This window comes from Anopheles coustani, chromosome 3, assembly GCF_943734705.1.
Source record: "Anopheles coustani chromosome 3, idAnoCousDA_361_x.2, whole genome shotgun sequence".
In the NCBI taxonomy this organism is placed as follows: domain Eukaryota; kingdom Metazoa; phylum Arthropoda; class Insecta; order Diptera; family Culicidae; genus Anopheles; species Anopheles coustani.
In genome coordinates this window covers 64,705,073-64,718,589 of record NC_071288.1, presented here as the reverse complement: position 1 = coordinate 64,718,589, position 13,517 = coordinate 64,705,073, and the positions used below count along the sequence as shown (strand labels likewise).

General features: G+C 39.7%; 3 protein-coding genes across 3 annotated transcripts in view; 2 read left to right on the top strand and 1 right to left on the bottom strand.

Moving 5' to 3' along the window:
- LOC131259837 (glucose-6-phosphate 1-dehydrogenase) overlaps window positions 1-13,517 on the top strand; it is a 285,104-nt gene that overhangs the window by 87,015 nt on the left and 184,572 nt on the right. The window lies entirely within an intron of this gene.
- The window catches only part of LOC131259831 (serendipity locus protein alpha-like), a 162,050-nt gene continuing 155,516 nt past the window's right edge, over window positions 6,984-13,517 (bottom strand). The window contains exon 5 of the mRNA XM_058261425.1: window positions 6,984-7,000. The gene's annotated coding sequence lies outside the window, so the exon portion shown is untranslated. The remainder of the gene's footprint in view (window positions 7,001-13,517) is intronic.
- On the top strand, window positions 11,246-12,697 carry LOC131259851 (cleavage stimulation factor subunit 2-like). The gene is made up of 3 exons (XM_058261457.1): window positions 11,246-11,442; window positions 11,506-11,584; window positions 11,643-12,697. The coding sequence occupies exons 1-3, from the start codon at window positions 11,388-11,390 to the stop codon at window positions 12,643-12,645; spliced, it is 1,137 nt and encodes a 378-aa protein (XP_058117440.1). The 5' UTR covers window positions 11,246-11,387; the 3' UTR covers window positions 12,646-12,697.

Genomic DNA, 13,517 nt, shown 5'->3' with positions numbered 1-13,517 from the left:
TTAAGAAATAAGATTAAGAATTAGGAAACGACAAAAAGAAGAAAAAGAAGCATTATAACCATTTTTTTGTACAACATATTTCGGGCAATGCATTGAAGAATTGAAGACGACATGAAGACGGAAGGATAATACCGTTTAGAAAATAGTTTAATAATGAACATCATATAAAATTGTAGTTTCACAGGCACACAGACACAATCAATAAGTCAATACTATGGCAAATCTAGATTATCTAGTAAAAATATCAAATATTTTAATTTGTTTCTTTTCAATCGATCACTTTATCTAAAATTATCAAAACAACTTTTAAAAAATAACTCAAATAAGTTTTTTTAGACCACTATCAAATTTCGTTTCGGTATTTGTTAAAATAACGTATCTTTGAACTTCTTCATCTTAATTGGAATACCTAATTTCAACAACAACTGTACTGTTAAGTATTTATGGTATCGATATTGCACATTATTCTACACACAAGTAGTTTTATTTCAATTTTTCCATTAAATTTCTTCGGAGAATTGTGAAATTTTTCAAAAGAACTATGAGAAAGGTTACCGAAGATATTTCAAAGTAAATTTTCTGTACTCATAGAAATTCAACTCTAAACTAAAACTTTTCAATACAAAATAAGCAAGGGTCACCACAAGCAAGCAGCTTTATCTTTGTAATAATAGTTTTCTCCTACATTATACGCAAAGACTAACACCTAACCCGTACGAACATAATTCGTTTGTATACTCGTAAGTATCTATAGTTGCATTCCAAACGTATTCAAACCAAATAAAATATTGTAGATCCAATACTAAATGATTTCAACGAAAATAAAATTCTAAAGAATTGCTGGTTGAAATTAGTTGAGTGGCTTTTTGTATGAGCATACATTGGGAAGATCAACAAATAGCAGTTATTCACTTTATAAACTGATTTTGCTTTTATGTTACGGTAATCCTGAACGTTGAAATAAAAATTAAATTACATAAAAATTACTTCACAAAGCTGTTAATTTATTTTTTGGAATAATTTGAAAATATTTGCGGCTAAAACCTGCATCGGAGGGCCATTGTTTCGCGCATTAATCCGGGATTTCCCGATCGTTTGAACAAAACCTCGTCCTTCTTCATGCTTGAACTGCTATCGCCATTGTTTGACTTTTCTATTAGGTCATCCCCGACTGATCATTAGTTTCGAGGCTCCGTACCACTGGACAATAGTCGAGAGGGGTTGATCGTAGGTAGTTGTCCTGAAAGTGTCTAGTCTCTTTACATGCAACGGTGAAGGTGGTCATTTTTCGCGGGTACGGTGGTCTCCAGAGGGCGTGGGGGCGTTGCGATCAAATTAGAAAGTTAACTCCACACAAAAGGTCGCCCGATTGTTCCGCGCCGAAGAAAGCAGGGCCCACACCTCGGCCAAGCCTAAACAAACAATCCGTCGGGCTGGGCTCATGTTCCGAGGGTCCTTGGAACAGGTATAACTTTGGGGGCTCTCGGTACAGTGGTTTGCCACTTTAACAGGTAGGTAAACACAGTCCCCATGCTCATGCATTTGGGATGCAATTATTCTACCTCGGATTTTTCCCGACCATTTGCTCGCCTCCTTGATAGCCCTCCGCCGGTCCTTACGCTCGGAGCCTAGGAGGATAGTGGAATTATTTTATTACACGTCCAGCCCATTCGGCGATGTTTCTTAGGCAGCTTCCACGAGCGGCATCCAGCACGACCGGGCGGGAGGAAAAAAGAGGAAAAGCAGGAGAAATGTACTCCCACCGAAGGGTCCGAACAATAAAAGTCAACTTTCTGTTTGCAGAAAATCGTCGCGAGGGTAGCGAAAGGACGAAAACAAACAACTACGCGTAACGTATGGGTAATTAGGACAAAAAAGGATCGATTGGGCTCCTTCCGCCCCGGGCTGCCTGTCCGCCCGCTCCCCCGGCGGGGGGTAGATTGTTCCTGCCGGAAAGAGTCGGTTCGTGTTCCCGGCTCCATGGGTGTCCTTTTCGTTCGTGTGCTGCAAGGACCCCGACGGCGGTGATCGAGCCCAGATCGGCGTATTCCAACATTCCTTCCTTGGACTTCGGTGAGCAATAAAACCGTGCAATAATTTTATCCTTCCCGAACCGAACGATCCTCCGCCCGACGATCGTCGGACACTGGTTTACTCCACGACAGTCGGCAGCCAGCGACCGCATCGAATTGCGGACCACGGTACGATTTGAGCGGCGTGTTTGTTTACGATATGAGCTGGCAAATTAGATTTGCTGTGCAAACAACAAACGCATCCCGGTCCCGGTAGGCACGACAATGACAAACCCAATGGCCGTACGGTATGCACTCTGGGGTTTGCTACCAAGTTATGACACAATGAGCTCGTATACATTTATGTTTATGAATATACGCAGTCATAAATGATCTCTTCAGGTATATTGTCGGACGCAAAATTCGTCAAATTTGAACCTTCAATTCCATCCCAAACTTGACGACATCTTTAGGGTCTGTTTGCTGGCGACGAATTTGGAATGGTAAATATTTTGGACATTAGATTGCCCGCCTACCGATGGGCGATTCGTCGCGCTGTATCGACTGCTTATAGTTAAGAAGTCAACGCTGAGTGTGACCTTATTTTGGGATGAGATACAGATGTCCTGCATACGTTAACAGCGACTCCCTTAAAAATATGTTTCGGAGTCAGGGCTTTTTGTTTCAGCTATACGTTACAGTATGCAATGCATTTGCTTTTACATGCCAGTTAATAATAAGCTTTTATCTAGTAATTCCCTTAAAATATGAAGTAATACCACCAAAGGGGGATCAATACATTCTAAGGGACTACGCGGTGAAATAATTGGAGGCCTTCAAAAATGTCCATTACCTGAATGTTCATTTTTAATAGTATCATATCATAATAATAACATATCTGCAGTATTGTTTTTCAATATGATTCCAAAATACTACTATAGTTTAGAGCCACTTTGATTTATATTTTACAAATTCTGCGTGCATTGTGATGCAGATGTGATTTCCAATTATTTCTATGAGTTCATCAACAATATAACGTGATAGGTAATTCACATTTCCTGTTTTAATATTTGCATGTTTTAGCAAATAAAACTTTACAAATTCATCATATTAAAAAACCTTACCTTCTTTTCGTTCTTTATGACCTCTAAATCTAAGACCGAATGGTCCTATTGAAAACTTCCCATTTTAATAATTGTCTGCGATAAACGCGATTATTCAAATCTCTTTTACCTAGCTACCATGTGGTGTTTTGGATTTTTCATGGTTACACAACTCATTTGAAATAGCTCTCGAATTATTAAATCATTTGACCAATTTGGACTGCGACGAGGAAAATTATTTCAAAGGCAATGTTCACTTTTGCTGGTGCCCCGTTAATTGAAAGTACTTTAAGTCAAACGAAAAACACATATAAACAAGATAAACGAAAACTTATTCTAAAATTGCTTTAAAGGGGAAAATTAACTACGACAATATAATATAAACGTGTAAAAAAATCGTAGATCAAAATATATTACAACGAGAACTATGAGTGATAAATAATATCTATTACTATCCTATCACCCACCTTTACCTTTAAATATCGAAAAAAATTTCACCATCTTTAACATTATTTTGCAATTCTAGTTAATACTAGCTGTTCAATTGTTTACCACGATAGTCTTTTATCCTCGTTGCTATTTTATCTTTTTTAAAGTACATTACAAATTATCTAAATGAATATACGGATGCTCATACTGTGAAATAATTAAATTTTAACTACATGGTCGAATCAAAATATCAGAGCTTTTGTTGAACTCATTTTAAATTTTCTTTATATATTTGTAACTTAATATCACAAGCTTCCCTCTTTGAAGAACCAACCAATAATACTTTTACTAATAATACTTCACCATGATCAACATTAATAACTTGTTGATCTTGACTGCTGAAATTCTTATTACTTTTACTACCATATTGAACTCACCATACACACCTAACGAACAAAACCTAATATTTTAAATCTTAAACTAAAATCAACGCATGACTGCAATGGATTTGTTTCTATAAAACATTATTAACCCTATTGGTACAATCTAAATTAAATACAGTATATTTCTTCAAATTTGTTTGGTATATCGCATAGCATATGCAAAAACGCAGCGTATGCATAATAAATGCTAAAAGAAGCCCGAACATTAATTTAAGTTGTTTTTATTAAGAAATACGGAAATTAGACTAATTACATACGAACACCCTATTCTGGTTTAAACCAAATAAATACGACTAAAAAAACAATTCTTCATCAGAATCCATCTCTGAAATACTTTCCTTTGAGATCCGTTAAGAAAACAGAAGCTTTCGTCGAGATACGAAACATGACGCCCGAAACGACGAAAAGAATAGAATACATTGTGTTCAAAATCGAACGCCTAGACCATGATTGCGAGAAAGGGTTTAAAATCAACATATTATTAACCTTTCACAATATTCCATTCAGCCTACAATCGGGCACATTCAACTGGTCAACCAATTTCGCGTCCAAAACAAGAATACCTAGGGCCAGCTATTTTCGCACCCTTCTTCCCGCCCGCTGGGCGTGTCGGTGGGAGCTTCCCAGTTTCTTTATCCCGGGCTTACTTTCCCAAAACTTTGGCCGGGCTTTTCCACACCATCCTGCTAGCAACAATCGCACAAATCATACGGTAGCGCCTAATTGTAGCTTCTATTATTCTCGTACTCAAACAGACCCATTATGGCCGGTCGAGTGCCGGGGAGTTGTAGAGGAAAATAGAAAAGAAAAAAAACGGCCCAGCACCAGGAAGGTGCTTATTAATCGTTTTGAACTCAAACATTTAATGGCGATGGGCCTTTGATTGACTGTCTTGGCAGTGTTGGATGGCGCACTGGCTGGCGCAATCATTTCCCAAGCCAAGTCGTGCAGTCAGCAGCAAACCGAAACTGCGAACCTCCTCCGTACCATGGCAGCATTCCGAGCAGCATTCCGCACGGAAGCCAGTGCCTACGGTTTTTCAATTGGGCCTCGGCCAGGCCGGCCACTGTAAGCCACCACCATGATTATCCTCATCCACCGCCATCACCCTGAAGCGAAGGGGACGCTTTTCGAAAGAAAGAAATACCCCAAGGTGTGACGATTTCCTCCCATTTCAAGCATTCCCCTAAATCCCGAGCGCTCCGCAGTGAGGATAATTATATGGCGCGCGCGTCCTTACGTGGCATCCACCCGTTCGGGAGGCGCTTCGGGAACACATTTCTCACATACCGAACCGGTTTCAGAAAAAAGGGTGTTCTCCTTTATTTACTTTAACTGCTGCCTATTCTTTTTCCCTTGCCACCATTAGCAGCATCGTCCGTTTGGCGATCAATTTGTCAAACCAACTTCGGAGAGACTTCCCAGTGACTAAGATGTCCTTAGAACAAAAACTACTGCATGTTTTAAATTGTATAGTAGTTAATCTAAATTGTTTCGTGAATCGTAAGTGCTTAGCAAAAGTTGAATTAGATATTTTTCAGCTAATGAAAAGAGGCTTAATAGTGGTTTTCGTAAGTAACACCATATCTATTATTTATGTAATAATTAGTGATTTTACTCACATGTGAGGCCAAATAAATAAAATATACCATTTTTATAAAACAAAATCTTTCACAATATTGTTGTGCATCGATTGAGTTGACGATGAAAATGAAGATGGAGTGGAATTAGTATTGAGATCATTTTAGATTATTTCAAATAACTTGTTTTGAAGTTAGATTGAGTTATATTGGAAGAATTTTGAATTAGTAAAAAAAGTTAATGTTTTTAATATTATCATCACGATAATGAGCAAGCGAGGCTATATGAATAACCAAGCTCTTGATAAAGAAAAGTGTGAACTTATCTAGTCATATTTTGAATCCATTGCAAAATACTTTGAATATAAACGATTCGCAACAATAAATTAAACAATAATTTCATGACTTTTTTATCGATTATGCAATACTTCACACACGTTGCTCGCAGTAGGTTTTCAATACATGATTGAAATCACGAATTCATCTCAATTGAACGGAACCCTCGTCATTAAAGGTGATAATGATGATTAGGTGTCTATGTTTACACTTTATCCGATTAAGAGATTTCCTCTCGTCTTCGAGGGCCGAAGATTTTGCCCCTCCAAACGCTATAGGAAGTGATAAACATTCACCTGAGCCACGTCATCCGAACCACTTGCTGCTTCCCAAAAATGCGCCCGCATCCGAGTTCCCTTAATGTCTTCATCATTTATGGGCCGTAGCTGGAGGTAGCTTTGAGACAGCTGGCAAAAAAGGGAGAAAAATACACCAGAATCACCTAATCACACATAATGACGGTTTCTGGCGCTTCAACACTTCACTCGCAGAGGGCTTGGGTTTACTTTTGGAAAGATACTCGTTGAAATCGAGTGTATGATGTTTTTTTCGTTTTTGACTCATTTCATCCACGGCTGACGAAAGATGACGAGAAAATTATCTACTTCCGTCGTTCAATGCACCTTATCTTGGATCTTGGATATTGGCGGCTGACCAACAGCTTCGACATTGGTGTATGCAGTCAACAATGTATGGACACAGGAGTTTTCCGGTTAGGCTTTTCAGGCATTCATACAGCCACGCCTCATTACAGCGATACGTAACATCGACTTGTATTTGTTATTTTGTATTGATCCTTTTAATTTTATCAGATGAGAAAAAGAAAAAAACAATTTTTCCTGTGATGTGATGTGATGTGATGGTTTTTTTTATTGATTAACATTCAATATATCGTATTTTTGCTTGTATAATATAACCTAATTTTAGCATCTCATTATTTTCAACCCATTTCGTTATAACTTTCACAAATTTATTAATTGATACACATAAACACTTTTGATGTGTTTTTATCGTAAATAAAATTTAAATCCCACGTTTTTCATTAAGTTTTTCAAATTGTTTACCACTATTTAATGTTTCATTTTGCTGTTCCAAAAGTAAACTAATTTACATTTAATATTCCTCAAAAAGGAAATCCACATGGCAAGCGGTGGTTCTTCTGATGAAAATATCGAAATTGGTACAAAATAGATTTTGCCTGTTAGCTGTCAAATAAAAATAATTTATTTCAGCATAATTTAATCAACATTTTACGAAAATTTATATAAAAGAGCTGAAAATCACAAACACAATGAGCATTTACGTCCAAACGTGTGCTTTGTACACCCATTTGTTAGGAAACCGTTTACATAAAATTGCAATAGCATCTCGAGAGGGTTAGAAAGAGGAAACTTTTTACCACAAAATGAACGAACTCGGATTGTGTATCAATTTCAATGATTGAAATGTATATTATTCTTACCAACAACCCAACTACCGTATCGTTTCTGCCTTTCTGAAGTACACAAGCCATTTAAAGGAACAAGAAAACAACTTCCGTAGCCGGAATACTTGAAATGTGAAACGACTCCGTTTTTCCCGAACCAAGGAAAAGGGTCCCAGACCTTTTGGCCACGCTGTATGCAAATGCTGTAATCGGTCGCTCCACTTTGCCACTCGATTTGGTAAAGATCAATTAGTTTCAAGAGATTGTTGGGAAAAAACCGGGATCCAGTGCGCGAAATTAATCGATGTGAAAAAAACGGTTTCCATTCTCGGAACCTCCTCAAGGTGCTGACTGGGAAGGTGAGAAATAGTACAGTTTTTATCGTCCGATACTTAGCGATTCAAGCATCGACCCCGGGAACTGTTGGGCAAGGAATCAACAAATTAACGTCCCTCCAATTGGGCGACTGGGAGAACAAACGTGAAAGCATCACTTGACATAACCACGGCTTCTTAATTGCTGCCAAGAAGCAGTCCCACGGTTTGTGTGTGGCCACAGAAGCAGTGGGCTGCACCTATGGGAGCTGCAGGGAAAAGGGTTTCCTGGAAGAAAAAATCCAACGACTTAGGATACCGCGTAATGTCGCCAGCGGAGGGCAAAGAAATACTTTATCTTAACAATGGCTAGCGGGTGAAGTTTTCTTGCAGTAATTGTTGTTTTCCTTATTCATTGCGCCGTCTCTCCTTCCACGATCCTAATCGTACATCGTTGCGAGCCACGAACAAAGTTTTCCAACTTCCCTCCCTGAAGAGCCCGGTTGGGTTTGGAGTTTCCCGCTGCACAAGAAGTGCGTCCTCGAACGAAGGCCGACGATGGCATCGATAGCAGTTTGCTTACCGGTAGCGTGATTCCTGTTTTGTTTTTTCGTTCGATAAACGTCCCCTAGGTCCTAACCGATGCTCTCCACTTGCGCTCCGGATCAAGTGCTTTTAGCGAATACCGATTGCACTATTTTCCGTTCCGCGACCCATCCACTTTCCACGTTCATTATTATTCCAAACGGCGTCGCGGGTCGCCGCATGAAACTGAGAAAGGAAAAGAAAGGAAAAAATCCCGAATTCTATTGCACTGGGAAATGTCCTAAGCCACCGGTAAATGCAATGTCGCACTTGAACCGGTAAAGAATTCTAGCGCACGATCGATTCGGCTCGATAACTTTTCCACCTTGCGAGAAACAATATTGTTTCGAACCAATTCCTCGTCCCAAGCAAAGCGCAACTTTTTCAATACTATACACTGAGGATCAGTTTTGTTTTTCATTATTCAATGCTTTCAACGATTGATTCTTATTTAAATACTATTGATTGGTACAATAACTCAACTATTCGAAGCACCTTGGCAGTTGTAATCCCCTAAACGGTTGCGACAGGACATGTTTGCTCACAAAATCATAGAACTTTTATCGCGATCTCTCATTTGGCTGCTTATTGTTCGGGTTAGCTATTTCTCTAGTTCTAGTTGGTTACAAATAACAACTATTATTGACATTTTTGTTCTTCAAAATGTTTTCTAAACCATCTAAATAATTTTCTGTTGAAGGAAAAAAGACTCATTTATCAGACTTTAAATTATATTAAAACTATTATTGAATTTATACAAATTTGAATCTGTAGTTAAGGAACTACGGTACTGCAATACTTTTCCCTATCCTTTTCAAGTCATGTTTTGCATACACAATCGGTAGTCCGGTGAATGCTGCACCGAAAGTTGTCAAGAGTTATCGTTTACCGATCGATGTGTTTTATTTATTTTTTATTCTAAGTCCCTCTCCCCCTAACTCCAAAAGGCGGTAACCGGAACTGAAATAATGAGTTCTGAAATATATGCTTCGCCGAACAAAAACATTGTTCGCTTGGCGTTTAATGTCAACGAGTGCAGTTGAAGTTGGTCGCGATGACTTTGGGGTGTGATGGGATAGCGGCAGTGACTTCGCCATGTCGCCAATGGTGACCAGTGTGGTACCGTAGTAACAGTGTAACTTACGGATAATTGAAAAAAAAAAACAACTGCATTTGAAGCCCTTTGGAGGCTTAAGAGCAACATATTTTGGTGGTTAGTTACGTACTGTAATGCAACGCTATGAACAATACTATAAACTATGTAAAGAAGTGGATGGATGTTATAAACCATATATTTTGTAGTTGTTAGCGTTGTAACAAAACATTTGGTTGGTTTTAATCCTCTTTCCATACCAATTCCAATGGTTCAAATTTACCTGTCCCATGAATTAGGAACGAAGTTCATTAAAAAACAATTGAAGTTTCAAAAAATAAAAAACCCTGCATGTTTTTTTTATATTTAAACATTATTCTTTTTTATCATATCCTTGATTGCTAGTCGACTTGAGTTCTTCTAACTTGCCGAAATGGCACCCAGACGGTCAGTGTAAAATTCACAATAGAATGCCATCGTGGTTCATCTGTTTCCAATATACGAGGAAAATCAACCCCGTTTGGTTAGTTAAATGTGAGAAAACCATGCCCTCCAGATTGTTGTGAATGAAACAGCAGGACAAAACCTAATCTATCACGCAGGGCAGAAAATGGATTGGTTTTGTAGCGAGTTCACGCGAAAGGTGCAATGGAATGCTATGAGCGAGCCACGAGATCAAATTTCTTGCTGGTTAGGTCTTTCGACCCCAGCAGCGATCCGATCGGTCCCCAGGGAATCGAACGGGTTGTGTGGTAATGCAAAACTGCACCCCATGGCGGACCTTTGTGAGGTTTAATTTGACCGATTTTCGACTCAATAACCGATCAGCATGATACGATTTTTTTTTGTTTCATTGGCTGCTGTATGTTAAGTGTTGATATGATGGGATGTCAACTTAAGTACCTTATGATTTATTTCCTTGAAATAAGGGTTGGGGTTTTCGTCACAATCAATTTCTAAATGCTACAGTTTTTTATTTTATTGAAGGCAACAATAAGAAGGCATTGTAAAACGGCATGCTGATGCGAATTATGAATTTCAAGAATGATTTCTCTTCTTCTAACGGGAAGCCACATCTTATATACATTTAGTGATGAACGTTGTTCAGTTACCATAATTTATCGTGGTGTACGGATATGGACATTACTCGTTTTATTTTTGTATGTAAAATGGTTTTATTAATCAAAATTTGCTAAAAGAAACTAAAAACGCTTCAGTCATCAACGCATTGCTATGTAACCGTCATTTTAAATATTAGAAGTTGATAAACGCTTCACAACAGAAACGTCATCATCGACACTAGTGGTGGGCAAATCAAACCCTTTTAGAGATTCGAACCTTTCAATTCAAATCCGACATAGGATCCGCTTCTCCAGATCCGAATCCTATATGTGCACATCAGAAAAATCTATGGATAGAGCAAGCTTAAACGAGTTGATCGCGAAGTTGAGTGAAACTGGAACAAATTAACCTCTAAGGATCTAATATTCGAGTGCAAAGAATCATTAACGGAGTTCGCCGATACCATGATACATTTGTATTCTATACCATATTCCGGTTTCATGATCCGATGCAGAAGTTTAAAAAAGCGCTTAACTTGTTTAAACTTGCTCCATCATTCAAAATGTATTATAAATAATCAAGGAATTAACAGTTAATTGATGCAGCATTGAAAATGTTTCATTGCTCATCATTGTTTATATTACACATGCCCATGAGTTCCTTTGACATGATATGTATGAAAATTGGTAGTTCGATCGAAGTGTGCTAAGGGTGAATAACAATTTGTTATTTTATTTCAAATTTCCATTATTTCAAATTTTGGCCAAAGGGTTTGAAGTTTGTTCAACTAACCTTGGCCATGTTGTAACTGCTTTGGTCTTGCAAACATCGCTGCTGTCAGTTTTGTTCTGATGGGAAAATAAACTGTTGGTTTGTTTTGATTACATCTAAACAGTGTGGACAAGCAAGCATTTTGTACATTAAACATACATTTAAAAGACCAATAAAAGCACAGTGGGTGTCTTGTGTTTTCGATTTTGTTTGACTTATTCACAAAAAGCAACATGGGAGACCGAAATGACCAAACGTTGATGGATAAATCGATGCGATCGGTTTTCGGTAAGAAACTTGGGTGCTGATTTGTCAGAGAACGTATTATAATGCACTTCACAACTTTTGCAGTCGGTAATATTCCATACGAGGCAACGGAGGAAAAATTGAAGGATATTTTCTGTGAAGTGGGTCCCGTGCTATCACTGAAGTAAGTTGAATTGTTGGTAGAAAATATGCTGAGTGTACAACACTCGTTTTACTTGCAGACTTGTGTTTGATCGGGAGAGCGGCAAACCAAAAGGCTATGGGTTTTGTGAATACAAAGATCAGGAAACAGCTCTCAGTGCTATGCGGAACCTGAATGGCTACGAATTTGGTGGACGTGCATTGCGAGTAGATAATGCTTGTACTGAGAAGTCACGCATGGAGATGGCTGCCCTGCTGCAGGGGCCCCAGGTGGAAAATCCGTACGGCGAAGAGTGTGACCCCACCGCAACTCCTGATGTAATTGCGAAAGCAGTCACCAGCCTTCAGCCAGACCAAATGTATGAACTTATGCGACAAGCGAAAGCTTGTATCCAAAACGATCCCGATGAGGCGAGAACCATGCTCCTTGAAAATCCTCAGATAACGTACGCATTGCTGCAGGCGGCAGTAGTGATGAGAATAGTGGACGCACATACGGCCGCCACATTCCTTTATGGCCGCAATGAGATGCCACCTGTGCTAAAGGATGATTCCACAAGCGTAGGCCCGACACCAGAGCCGCTAAATCCTTTGTTTGGATCAGACGGACTCGGTCCCATGCCAAACTCTTTTCACGACAGCGACGAGCGGCAACTTTTGAATGATCGAATGGCAACACCAAACATGGACATGGATTTGAGACTCATTGATCCGTTCGTCGCACATCGTGGCGCTGATATGATCAATTCTTCCATGCCCGATACGTTCCCGGCTGCAGAACAACGGCAACAGCGGCCCGTCGATCCACGCTTGCATAAAGATCCCCGCCTGGATGCGTCTGCCGGAAGCTCAAGTGGTATCGGTAGCATCAGTAAAGCCATGCCACTTCCAAGTTTGGGGGGTCAATCTAAGGATCATCCGCCGAAAACAGGCGCTACAAATGATGCATCGGATCAAGAAAAGGCAGCTTTGATCATGCAAGTACTGCAACTTTCTGACGAACAAATCGCCTTACTTCCGGAAGACCAGCGCGCAAGTATTCTAGTATTGAAAGAGCAAATTTCTCGAAATACTCAAAAATAATACCTCCGTACAAACTAGATGTTTGAGGAATTTTATGAATAAACAATTTTTGTCATCGAACTTACCTGTTCATATTACTTCATTCTTCTTCTTCTTCTTGGCGTAACGACCTCTTGGTCATGCCTGCCCTTTAAGAGCTTACGAGACTTGTTTCCCTGTTATACGTGGATAGTAAGTCCTCTCGTACAGGGTAGGATCCGGTCTCGGTTGGGATTCGAACCCACGCAGTCGAGATGGTGAGCCCCGGCGCTCATGGGCCGATTTTCTAACCGGCGCTCATGGGCCGATTTTCTAACCGGCGCTACCGCTCGGCTGTCGCAGACCCCCCTTCATTATATTTTGTGAATAATTGAACAGATACTTTCCAAGTAGTAGTGAATAATTGAACAGATTCAGATAGGGTTAGAAAATCGTCCCATGAGCGCCGAGCGCCTCACCATAGAGTTGTGTAAATCTGATTCAGATTCATGAATCTGAATGAATCTCTGCCTTTATTATGATTATTATTTTATTATAAAATTGTCCGCCATGAGGCTATGCAAAGTCCGATCTTAAAACTTAACAGAGGGATAAACACATACAAAGGGAGTAATAACGGGTACGGGATAGGGGTAACGAATAAAGATTAGGAAACGGTGGTCAAGAGACGAGAACGGAAACTGACAATGGACATGTGGTGGTCAAACAGGTGACCAGCGGCGTTAAAGTCGGACAACGCACGCAGCCATGGGTCATGGGTCCAACCTGTCCATCGCTGTGACGCCCGCGGGTGACCAGACAACGCAAGCGTAGTCGATGATGGGTCGAACCCCGCAGCAGTACAACGCCTTCAGGGATAGGTGGTCGCGAATTTCTGATGACATGCGGGTGAG